The sequence below is a fragment of the Chenopodium quinoa genome, unplaced genomic scaffold (genome assembly GCF_001683475.1).
Source record: "Chenopodium quinoa cultivar QQ74 unplaced genomic scaffold, ASM168347v1, whole genome shotgun sequence".
In the NCBI taxonomy this organism is placed as follows: Eukaryota; Viridiplantae; Streptophyta; class Magnoliopsida; order Caryophyllales; family Amaranthaceae; genus Chenopodium; species Chenopodium quinoa.
This window is the reverse complement of record NW_018745260.1, coordinates 1735-15236: the sequence shown is the minus strand read 5'-3', so window position 1 is coordinate 15236 and position 13502 is coordinate 1735. Positions and strand designations below refer to the sequence as shown.

General features: G+C 35.2%; 1 protein-coding gene across 1 annotated transcript; it reads left to right on the top strand.

Moving 5' to 3' along the window:
* Positions 1–9588: 9588 nt before the first annotated feature.
* Positions 9589–13005, top strand: LOC110711337 (MLP-like protein 43). Its single transcript, XM_021889714.1, has 2 exons — positions 9589–9935; positions 12450–13005. Exons 1-2 carry the CDS (start codon positions 9743–9745, stop codon positions 12518–12520), a joined length of 264 nt encoding a protein of 87 aa, XP_021745406.1. The 5' UTR covers positions 9589–9742; the 3' UTR covers positions 12521–13005.
* Positions 13006–13502: the final 497 nt, after the last annotated feature.

Below are 13502 nucleotides of genomic sequence, written 5' to 3'. Positions count from 1 at the left end.
TTTTGAAATAAACTTTGATTTTATGGTAAATATATCTTATTATTATTGGCAGAATATATTCTTAACAAAAAAGATATATTTTTGGAAAACTTATTTTAGGAAAATATCTTTTAAAATATATCTTTTTGATAAAACTTATCTTTTACGAAAAGAATGATTTGGGTGTACTATAAATATGCTTATATGTATTCATTCAAAGTCAAGGTTGATGAAGTGCAGTGGTCGCGCTTAATGGTTTAATCCTTCACCACGAAGCTAAGTCAAACCTTCAGGTCAAAGTTCGAGTTAGGGTTTGTTTTGTGTTCGTCACTAAGTTCTAGACAGATCTTGAATGTCTAGCATATTAGTTTTATTACTTTATTCATTGATATGTATTTAGAGTTATTCTTTGAAATCTTGTAATTGGGAAAAAGGGTTTTAAGAGTTTACGTATTGGGGTGTGAGAGTTGGTGAGAAGTCTCGTTATCATAATTTTATGAGTGCAAAGTGTGAGCTTCTAGGGTGAAGCTAAGTGAGCTTCTAGTGAGAGGCCAAGTGTATAGTACTTTAGGAGTGCTGTGTGAATCTAAGTATGGGATTTAAAGACTTAGGTTGGGTAGGATATGGTACTCCTATCGTGTAACTAGTTTCCGGGTAGGAACTTATCAGAAATGTCTAATTGTAATAGGTTGTAACTAGGAGTGTTTGGCCTATTATAGTGGATTGGTTCGGCCTGAAATTCCTTGGAGGGTTGAGATTTTACTTTCAATTAGGCCCTGGATGGTTTCCTCGCAAAATCCGCTTTGCGTTGTCTAAGTTTCTAACAACAATCAGTTTTATATTCCGCGAAAAGTAGGCACTAAGAACATACTAAAATTCACCCCCCCTCTTGTAGTATATCATCCAAATAACAGTGTATAAGGGTTGTTACTTCTTACTTGTTAGTAATAATAAATGGGAAATTGATGATACACTCCGATCAAATCATAGAATTTAGTTGACATTTTTTCATTATTGGATAGTTTATTTTGCAATTAAAGTTGCGTGTTTAGATTTAGTGCAAAGGATTTTAAATTATATTTTAATTTTTTTTATATCAGTGTATATGTGAAGGCAGATGGGGTTGTCTGATCTTATGCATTTCATTGATGATAGTATGTACGTAGTTTATAGCAAGTGGTATTAATTATGTATCCTGACATTATGGACTTGACGTTAGCACTATAATGTGTATTATACTATTATCATTCTTCATATTAATGGTGCACTAAATGCAAATGTTTATAGAATTAATGGTGCACTAAATGCAAATATGAATATACTAGTAAGAACCTGTTCTAATTTACTGAAAATAATTGAACTGAATTGAATTGAGATGAAATATATTGTTTATGAGAGAAGGAAATTAGGAACTCAACTGAACTAGATTGAAATTAAGCTGAACACAATATACCCTAAATTAGATATAGTGGCATATCTATAAATACAAATACCGGGTTATGGAACTAGACCTCATTCACTTCAACTTCTTTTGTTGAACTGAAATTATTTTTGCTGAACTTAATTATTTTTATTGAACTGAAATAAATTTTGCTGAATTAAAATTATTTTTACCGATTCCATTTTATATTCTTCTATGAAGTTACTGATTTTTACTAAACTGAAATTATTTTTACTGAACTGAACTTATTTTTACAAACCTGAAATTATTTTTGCTGAACTGAAATACTTTTACTGAATCGAAATTATTTTTACTTAATGTTATTTTTTTTAAGCTGAAGTGAACAACACCTTAGACTTTCCTACTTTTTAAAAGTATGAGCAAACTCTTATGAATAGTGTTGAGACTATTATGCCCCTTAAAATATTTATTTATGTATTTACCACTTTTAAAAGTATGACTACACTTTATGAGTAATATTAAAACGATTATATCTCTAAAATGTTATTTATATATTTGTCCTCATTAATGTTGCTGGATTTCAAGGATTCAAATTTAAGTCAACACCCTCTTGGATCTTGTGATGAGTTGGGCATAGTGGTTGAGCCCTTTTATGAAATCTACAAATGGATCATCTTCAGCCCAAACACAAAAGCCCAATGAAAGCCCAAAAGCCCACCAAAAATCCTCCCAACCATAACCCTTAATACAGAAGAATATCCGAACCCGCCGAACACCCCATTTTCACCAAAAAAGCATAGTTCATTTGAATCCCCACCCATCCACCCCCTCTCGGATCTAGTGCTGGCCCAAATGAGGAAGATCCGTGACTTGAACATGGTCTAGGACCAATCAGACTGCGAAGAGGGTCGCGCTTTCTCAAGAGTAAGCCCATCTGCTTTAGATAAGGGGAAGCAGATCTTGACTTACTCGCCAAGCCCAATTAGATCTAGGCCTTCCTTTCGTGTTTCATTCAGCCCAGAGATTGTGGAGATAAGCTCTAATTCGGAGGCCATAATTGGAGACTTCAATTTAAATCAGACTCCAAGATCGAAAGAAGCTGATGTTACAAGTGCCATCAACACCAAGGGGAAGAAGAGAAAGAAGACCTCGGCGCACGAGAAGGGAAAAGGACTAAATCTTGGTTTGTCAAATGGGGACAGCTTGGAGTCGTCTGATGGTATTGGTGATGGAAGATCAAGGGCTAAAAGAGCACTGAAGGCAAAAGAGAAAAACTAGAGTGATGAGAAGAGCTGGAAATTTCAGATTCCAAGAGGAAGTAGGTGCTTCTGTGGCTGCATAAGAGGCTCAGTGGCTAGCCCCAAAGAGCCACAAGAGGACAAATGAAGATATGGAGCTGGAATTGCAGGGGCCTAAATAACAAAGAATCCTCTACAATTTCGTTTATTAGTAGTATGTGTAATAATCTTAGTGTTAATGTTACTTTTATTTCAGAAACTAAGTGTAGTGTTCACAAACTAGTCCCGATCTATAGTAGGCTCAGGTATAAGGACTATTTTGGGGTTGAGGCATCGTCTAAAGCCTCGGGGGGGCTGTTTTTGTGCTGGTCTTGTAAGCAAGTAGTAGTTTCTTCATCCCCGAACGCTATATGTTGTAAAGCGTGGGATGAGTTTAACAATATTATATATATTTCTTTTGTGTATGGCTCGCCTTTTATTGACCTTCGATTGGGGGTGTGGTCTGAGTTAGGAGGTTTCCTGAATGCCAACAAGGGAAATCACCTTCTAATTGGAGACTTTAATCAAGTAGAATGGAGTTCACAGAAAAAAGGTGGTGCTTGGCCGATAAGAGGAGCGTCAGATTTCACAAACAGGAGAATAGACCATGGCCTTATGGACATTCCTCATAAAGGGGTGGAATTCACTTGGACAAATAATAGACTGGGGGTTGAGAATATCATGGAACGGTTGGATAGGGCGTATTGCAATGTAGCCTTTAGGGATCTCCACCCAGAAGCCCTTGTGTGGAATTTCCCCATCTTTATTTCTGATCATGGTCCGATCCTGTTGGATTCAAGCCCAAGAAAAATTGACCGAGTAAAGAGGCCATACAGGATAGAAGCTTGGGCGCTGAACTTATGGGTGGTGCAACAAGTGATAGCAGACGCCTGGAAGGAGAAAGCTATAGGATCTAGAATGTATTCTTTCCTGCAGAAGTTAAAATTAGTCCATGGTACGCTGAAGAAATGGTGTCTGAATTTCAGAGACGAACATAGGGTTAATTGGGAGCGGATAAACAAGACTTTGGCAAGCCTACAATTATCTTATTTGTCCGAGGAAGATTTCGAACGTGAAAAGAATACGAGGAAGCGGCTAGAAGAAGATTTGGAAATCAAGAACTTATTCTGGAGACAAAGAGCAAAAGAAAAATGGATCATCTAGGGGATAGATCTACTTCTTTCTTCTTCAAAGCAGTTAAAGGAAGGAAACAGAGGAATGAAATCATTTTTTTGCAGTTGGAGGAGGGGAACTAGTGTTTGGACCAATCGTTAATTAAGCAAGAATTTGTCGACTACTGCAAAAAATAAAGGGAAAGCGAAGAATTGGTTTCTTTGAAGGCGGAGTGGCTTCAGCATCTTCCCCGGCTTTCAAAATACCATTTGTCACACCTTAGTGGGGAATTCACAAGAGAGGAGGAAAAAAAGGCGGTGTTTAACATGAAACTGATGAAGGCCCCAGGACCTGATGGATAACCCCCAATAGTCTTTCAAAAATACTAGCAGATCATGGGAGGTGACATTTTTCTGGCGGTAAATAGTTTCTTCAAAGGAGGCCACATTCTAAAGGAGTGGAATAAGACTTTCATATGCCTAATCCCGAAGGAGGAAAATGAAAACAAGGTGGACCTGTTATGACCGATCGGGCTTTGCAATACTATTTACAAGGTAGTCTCCAAGTGTCTGGTGAACATGTTGAAACCGATTCTATAAGAGGTGGTTGGAGACTTTTAAAATGCCTTCGTTCCTGGAAGATTGATCACCGATAGCGCTCTAATGGGTCATGAGCTCATCCAGTTCATTAAGGGAAAGAAGTGAAAGGATGGAATCTTTGCAGGAGTGATGAAGATCGACCTGAATAAGGCTTATGATAGGATCCGATGGGATTTCATCATAGACATACTGAGGGCAATGTTTTTTCCCAAAATGTTGGATTCAGTGGGTTAGTCAATGCATCTCTACGGTCAGTTACGCAATCCTTGTGAATGGCGACCAATCTGACCGGTTCTACCCAAGGGCAGGTCTGAGATAGGTAGACCCGCTTTCCCCCTATCTTTTTATCCTATGTATGGAAGTTCTGTCAACGAGGCTAAGTTGGCTCCAGGAACAGGGAAGAATTGTCGGGATCAAGATTGCCAGAAGATGTCCATCCGTTTCTCACTTGTTTTTTGCAGACGACGCGTTGATCTTTTTCGAGCCGAGTATGAAAGAATGCAAGGAGCTGAGGAAGGTGCTAGAGGATTTCTATGTGATCTCAGGAGAGGTAGTTAGTGTAAAAAAATCTTTTGTCATGTTCAACTCGAATACTCCATCAACATTTGTGAGAATTCTAAGGAAATCCATAGGTATGGCAAGCAGATCGTCCTTTGGAGTATATCTAGGATGCCCTATGGATATAGATGGAAGAAGTCTATCTCAGTTTGACAATCTAGTAGACAAGATCTCGAATAAGATACTCTCGTGGAACTTCACCGCCTTATCCCAAGCGGGCAGGCTCCTGCTAATTAATTCTATCCTGGTGGTAGTGACGGCGCACATGATCTCCATATACCTGCTGCCGAAGAGGATCTTGGGTAAAATTAGCTCCCTATGTTTAAAGTTCTTCAGGGCTGGTTCAAAAGATAAAAGGCCAATCTACTGGAAGAAAAGAGAGGTTCTGGAAAGACACAAGGTGGAGGGAGGACTAGGTCTGAGAAATGTGCACAACCTCAACCAAGCAATGATTCTAAAGCAAGCTTGGAGAATACATAATAATAGGAGTTCTCTGGTGAGCAAGCTTTTTACTGGGAATTATGGAATTTCACCAATAGATTGGGGGAGAAAGGAGAAAAAACCATGTAGGTCCTCGTGGGATTTTAGAGGTATGGTGAAAACAGCAACTATTATGAGGGAGGGCTTCTAGTATAAGATAGGAAGGGGCTGAGATGTGAGAAGTGAAGGGGATAGATGGACTGCAGCACGGATGGTAAGAATGAAGGATGGGACTAGTGAGGAGGATAGGAGATATTATGGAAGAGTAGCTGAGTTGATGAATGAAAGAGGGGAATGGAAATCAGGGATAGTTTAGAGACTTTTTAGTACTGATGATGTGAATCTCATCCTCTCTACTCAACCCAGAATTGAGAAGGAGGATGTAATTCTTTGGGGAGGAACAAATAATGGGGATTACACTATGAAATCAGGGTATAGGTGGTTGGCGGGGCATCGAGAGGGGGAGAATGGTCTCCTTTTTGGAAAGATTTTTGGAAGCTGAGCCTGCCGCCGAGTTGGCTACTACTAGCTGGAAGATTATTCAAGATGCGTGCAGTTGTTGTACAGGGCTTGAGAAAAGGGGTGTAATAAGTGTAAGTACAAAGTGTGTTCTATGCAACAAAGAAAGAGAATCGCCGTCTCACCTCTTCAGAGATTGTGAGTTTACCAAGAGAGTGTGGCTCTGTGGTCCCTTAGGAATTGGGTACAAGATAGCCTACTACCGGTGGAGACGTGGTTAAAGAATATGTTAGCCTATGCTTTTAAAAAGCAGAGAGAATTCCCCGCGTTTGCTGGAAGTATGTAGGCTATCTGGAAGCACAGGAATGACATTATTTTCAAAACTGCTTGTACTTCTCCCACCCGAGTAATGCAAATAATTAAGGAAGCGCTAAGCATGGTGTCGAAGGGAACTTTCTTGTTAGGGTATGCCACAAAAAAGCTGGCATCCTCGGGCCAGGGAAATGGGAATTTGAACTATTGGCAAAGAGGAACGCATGATAAACAAGAAATAGTAGTGGTAACAGTGGACGGAGCTTGGAAGAAAGCTCTTGGGAAGTTAGATTCTGCGGCAGTAGGATAGGTAATCACAAAAGAGGAAGCCTTGTTACAGGAAGGAAGCAAGCGTGTTATAAGCAATTCGACCCTTCAATGCGAGCTGCTTGCTCTCCAATGATTCAAGCAGTTAGAAATCAGATCTGATAGCAGACTGAGCGTTGAAGCTTTACGGAATCCACAGCAGGCTCCCAAGGATCTACACAATTTAATTTCGGATATCCTTTCTTTATGTTCGACTCTAACTTATGTTTGCTGCTACTATGTTCCTAGGAGTGTTACCTCTAGAGCTCATAATCTGGCAACTCATGCCAGGAAAATGAGATAGAGATAACTTAGTCCTGCTTTATTTCCCAGCTGTAAAAAAAAAAAAATTGTTACTGGTTTTTTTTTTTTAAACTTTTAAGAATAGAGTATGGACATTAATACCTTTAAAAATATTTGTTTACGTATGTTTTTCTAATTAACGATACTAACTACTAACCACGCCAAACGGAAAGAATTTCCAGTTATAGCTAGCTATGAAGCGCCGGATTGCGTTAAGGGCCCTAGTAATAAAAAAAATACAAAGTAGAATGTGAAGTATTATATTTTTTGCCAACTAAAAATTAGTTATTTATTCATTTTACTAATATCTTATTTTGTTGTTGAATTTCGTCATATTGAATTTTAAAGATGTTATGACATTTCGTAGGAGGCGCAAATTGTTGTTGGATGATATGATGATGCTGAAGGTTATAGCAAAATATACTAAAGTTATGGTTGAAAAAGTTCGTCATATTGGATATTTAATTTTTTTTTTTTAAATATAAAATTTATGTTAAAGTTTCGCCAATTTGGTTGAAATTTTTGTCATATGGAAGATTTTTAAAATTTCTATACGAATAAAGAACATATGCTTTTTTTCCTAGGCCGTGTTTGGGGAAAAATTGAAAGCGAAAAGCTGAACCTGATTGTGTTACGAGTAGCTGATTTTAACTAGTTGGTTGTATTAACTGATTTGACTAACTTATTTTATTAGCTTATTATAGAAAAGTGTTTGGTAAATAACTGATTGATTATGTGAAATAACTAATAAGCTAATTGTGGGGTAGGTAGTTCATATAAGATTTTTAATTAAATAGAGATATAAGTGTCATTTCACCATAAAAATTTAATAAGTTAATTGAAAAAGCTCCTTTTGAAAAAGAACTTATTTAGTGGAATAAACTCTTTAAATAAACTTCGCACCAAACACCTTGAATTAGCTTATTTAGTTGTCAATAAGATAATGTTGGTCAAATAGGCTAATTTTGCTAAAAAAAAAACTAGTTACCAAAAACAACCCTAATTTTTTTCCATACAAAATTCTTTGGCTTTTCCAATTTATTTATCGACGTGTTTTTGGTGCGGCTGACCGTACGATGCGGCAAGGTGCCATATTAATAACTCCTCTACTAACCCCTCAAGTAACCCCACTTAAGTAACCCCCAGACAAAGTAACCCCTGACCAAGTAACCCCTAACTGATCTAGTAACTCCTAACCTTGTAACCCCTGACCGACCTAATAACCTCTAACCTAGTAACCCCCAGTAACCCCTAAAAGACCTAGTAACCCCGGCCCAAGTAACCCCTAATTGACCTAACAATCCCTAGTAACCCCTAACCGACCTAGTAACCCCTGACGTAGTAACCCCTAGTAACCCTCTACCTAGTAACCCCTAATCGACCTAGTAACCCCTTACCAACCTGGTAACCCTTAGTAGCCCCCAACCTAGTTACAATAAACCCACACTCAAACCCACCGTAACCACCACCAACACCAACATTTCTCAACAGCCGTCCTCAAAACCTTAAACTACAACACACCATCACCAACTCCTGTACCACTAACAAACATTAAAATTGTTAAAAAAATTAAATCGAACAAATACCTCAAAATTAACATTGGCTTCGAATTTCACTTGAAATATGGCTAAAAAGGCCAAATTCAACCATAAAAACTCTCTGGCTGAATTTGGCCTTTAAACCTCTAGCTTGTTTTTCGGCGACGGAGTACGAGGAGCTTCCTTACCCCCTACCACCGCTGCTCAATTTAACTTGTTTAATTTGAGTGGGCTAGCTAGAAAAGATGAAAATAGGAGAGAGAAAGAGGAGAGAGGAGAGATAGAAGAGAATTTGGGAAAGGGTGTGTTTAGGCAGTGGCGGATGTAGAATATTTAAGGTGGAGGGGCACTAAATAAAAACTAAAAATAAAATTCTTGTATAAAGGCTTGAACCCAATACTTTTAACTCAAATTCAATGCACTATCATTATGGCAAAGCTAATTTGATGTTATTTATTACATTAAAATTGTATTTAACCTATAAATTTACATCTTTTACTTAATAAAATTAAAAAAAAAATAAACTAATGGTGGGGTCGGTGCCACCCAGGCCCCTTCATAGCTCCGCCATTGTGTTTAATTAGGTGGAAAGAAGAAAACGGGAAAGAGAATAGGAGATAGAGAAGAGAGAAAAAATAAAAAGAAAATTATATTGCGGCCAACCGCATATGAAACTTTGCTTTGTGTTTATTTATTATTGTTGTTGTACTTATCTAATTTACTTTTATAGAGTATACGTACTACCTTGGGTCAGATGAGCTTTTGGGGAGCTACAATAATTACAAGCTTAGCTAGCGCTATCCGATTTGTAAATTCTCGTACAATTTGAGAAATGAGAACTATTTTACGGAACATAGAGAGTAATATATTATGAAACGGAAGAAATATTTTAGTTTAATTTATACTCCGTCCGTGTTTTTTTTAAGTGACACAGTTTGACCAATACGTAGTTTTAAGAGATTTTATTGACTTTAATAAAATAAGATATTAGTGGGGTAGGTTGGAGGAGTGAGAAATGATAAAGTAAAAGAATGTGAGAGAAAGTGGAACCATGAAAGGAGTGAGAAATGATAAAGTAAGAAATAGTGGAGTGAAGATATGTTATTAAAATGTAAGAAATTTTTAAAAGAAAAAGTGTCACTTAAAAAAAACGGCCGTTTAAGAAAAATGTGTCAGTTAAAAAAGCACATGGAGGGAGTAAAAAGAGATTGAAAGATAATTGAAATGGTGCATGTACAGGTGTATTACTTCACATTAGTTTATTACGCACCATCATAAATTATAGACATAAAGAAAGATGAGAGTTCCTATAAAGAGATCTCATTGTTTCCTACATGACTCATACTAATTTCATCACCAAATCAATATTTTCATAATAGTAAGTTGCCTTCTATTAAAATAAGCTAACTGAGAAGAATGGCAGGTTTAAAACGTAAGCTAGAAGGTGAGATAGAGATAAGAGTTGCTGGAGGTGATGCTTTCCATGAATTATTCCAAGAGAAGCCTCATGACATCGCAAACATTCATCCTGAGTTTGTTCAAGGCTGTGATTTGCATCATGGTTCTTTTGGTAAACCTGGATCTAAAATTTGCTGGAATTATACTCTAGGTAATGTTCTAACCGGCCTACTTACATTATTTACCATTACACTATTTAATTGTATGTAAATATGTAATTTAGTTGTTCTATACTAGGATGTACTCATACTTTAAGAAAAATTCATACTCATCTGTCACATAATATAGTGCCTAAAGTATTTGAGATAGGAGAGTAAAATATTTGTCAAGTTCTCCAACTTTCAGACGTGAGGTCAGGGGTCGAATCTCACCAAGCATACTTTAAGAGAGATTTCCCTTACAATCCCATCTTCTAGTGATGGGCATTCTTCTTACCATATATATATATATATATTGCGTATATTATTTTGTTGGGTCTATGAGACGTATATTTGTTTAACAATATATATCTGTAATATTGATTTGGCAAAAATTACCAAAATAATAATAATAATAATAATAAAATAATAATAATAATAATAATAATAATAATAACATTGTGATGAATCTGTCATCACCTCAAATGCCTATGTTTAATGTACCTCCTCAATCCTAATATTGTAGTATATTATTCTAAGCATAAATATTACTACTGATATACCAAGCTAAGTTTGGACTAATGGAAAAGATTACACTTTCTAACTTTGAGGTTAGGATTTTAGTCCCCTAGAGACACTTTGAGGGGGGTTCTCCCCCCCCCCCCCCCCACCTCACTCTCAAAGTGCTCTTATCCGTACATATTGGACCAAATAAGCCGTAAGAGTTGAGGTACATTCAGGGTCTTTCTCCTTATCTTATATAAAATATATCATAAGATACTAAATTTGTATGTTTTGTAGTACTCCTATCGTTCCATAACAATTGATTAACACGCTTGAGTTTCTTTTACTATTCATAAATCAAATTTTACTACAACTATTTTAATCGTTTTGTTCCATATTACATGTTACTCCTTTCATTTTATAACAATCCGTTTTAATGTAAATTTTTAGAATATTAATCATTTCAAAATTATTTATTAACATATTCTCCCTCATCATTTTGTTGTTCCTATTTTGATTTTCGACATTCGTCAAGACTTAAATTTGACAGTAACATTTTTTATTATGCAGTAGCAAAACTTATAATAACTATTTACTACATATATTAATGAGAATTTTTGTTTCAATTTTTAAAAATTTGGCCATGAAATAATAAAAGAAAAAGGAAACAAAAGAAATATATACTTAAATGAGTGTCAAAATTGTGCATTAGGCAAATAATTGTCAAGATTGACTATATATGTCAATTATTATAAAACAGATTAAAATGTCCTTTAATAGCATACATCCTCCGTCCTTACAAACTTCTCTTCTTAGATTTGTACGTGTGAATCAACAATCAAGAGATTTAACATGGTGGAGTGAAATCTTTTAGAGAAAGAGAGTTGTTGAAGGTGTTTACATTATACTTCCTCTGTTTTTTTTACTTGACCTGTTTCTTTTATCACGCTTGCCAATGCAAAACTTTAGTGATCAATAAGTTTAATTCTTCATAATTAAAAAATTATAAAAGTTGTATATTATGATAGTACTTATTGAGACGAATTAAAGAAGATATCATATGAATATATTTTTCCTTACCTATCATTCACAAAAGACGGTTAAAGGAGAGGTGGTGAATAGTGTAAAAGTCAAAGCGGGTCAAGTAAAAAAGAACGGAGGAAGTATTGATCACATAGCCGGGTCGAGCAGACAACAAAAAAAAAATGTTTTATGATTTTTTTTTATTTAAGTAGATTTCCAAAAATTAAAGGTTTTTTTTTTCCATTATTATTATTATTATTATTATTATTATTATTATTATTTATTATTATTATTATTATTATTATTATTTATTATTATTATTATTATTATTTCTTGGATTGGTTTTTACTACCAAAAAATTTTAAGAAAATTTTATTACTCTAAAAAATTAAATTTAAAATTTACCAATTTTACTCCTTCCGTGATTTAATAAGTCTTACAGTTTGACTTTTTTCACTATTCACATTATGGTATTGACTTAATTAAGTTACCAATATATATTAAAAAAAAAACAAATGTTATTGTATAATATATTGTTGGATTGGTTATAATGTGTACTTTCATATTATTAAATTTCCTATGATTTTACTAACATATAATTAGATAAATTACTAGTCAAAGTAGTGTCTCGGCATGAGTGGTTGGTCAAACTGTAACACTTGTTTAAAACACGGAGGAGTATATAAAGTTGTGAATAGTGTCGTATAATTACTAGTTCCGTTAATTTTTAATAGCAACAAAGGGGTATTATTTGTGAGACATAAAATATTCCTTTGTTGTAATATAAGTGGGGATGTATATATTTGCTGACACATTTATATCATAATTGCAAAATTCATAAAAGCTTGTTAAATATGGTTGTGTAAAGTGTCAATAGAATTATTGGGTGATGTATAATTGTATATATATATATATTATTTGCCGACACAATTTTTTTTTCTTGGAGTAATATTATAATGTTGAAATATAACTTTATTATTGCCAATCATATAATGTTGTAGATGGAAAGGTTCAAAAAGGGAAGCAAAGTACTAGACGTGGTAGACGAGAAGAACAAAATAATCAAATTTAGAATGCTGGAAGGAGATTTGATGGAGGACTACAACACCTTTGTTATTACATACCAAGTGATACCTAAAGGTGAGGAACTTAGCTTAGTTACTTGGACCTTCGAGTACGAGAAGAAGCACCCCGGTGTCCCTGAGCCTTCTTCTCTGATGGATGAATTACTTAAACTCGCCAAAGAAATCGATGATCATCACCATCGCCAGGACAAATAAGCCTTGAATTTAAGCATCAATATGCATATTTATATTATCAACCATTTATGCTTTGTTTGATGTGTCATTGCTAAAGTCTATGAGAACATGGGTGGATCAGCTACATATGTTTGTAGTATGCTGTAATTTGTGATATGTATTATGTTTGTTGTAATGTTTTATTTTATTTTATTTCCCTTGAAAATATATGTTATTGAGCCTTGTGACATTGTTAGTTGTGTGAATGGACATGCAATAGATTATGTAATGAATAAATGTGATGTTTGGTTTGTTATGATTGAGCAGCAAGTACATTTCTTTTATATATGTCCATATAAATTAACTAGATTTAATACAATCTTGTTCCACAATATAAAACAAGCCTTTTTAACTTTTAAGCTGAAACATATATGCAATGTGCCTAGTCAAGCCCAAGTTAAGTACACAAATAAAATGCAAATGGAGACTTTGGAGACCATGTATATCGCTCATATGTTATTGGATCAGTGGAAATCTAATTTTTGGGTCATTGGTCACAGATAGAATTGCTCTACGGTTGTGTGACCAGGCCATCCCATCTTTCCCCCTTTTCACAAGGTAGGTAGTTTTGTTTTGTTTTCTGTGAAATGTATTTCATTAGAGCGATTAATCTAGTATTTGGGTACAAGTTTCCTTTCAGTAGTGATGAGAAATAATTGACATGAGAGTCAATTATATATCCCCAAAATTACTCCATTTTGGCATTTTCATTGTCGTTTAGAATCTTATGGGGATTTTCATGAGAAAACAAATAAC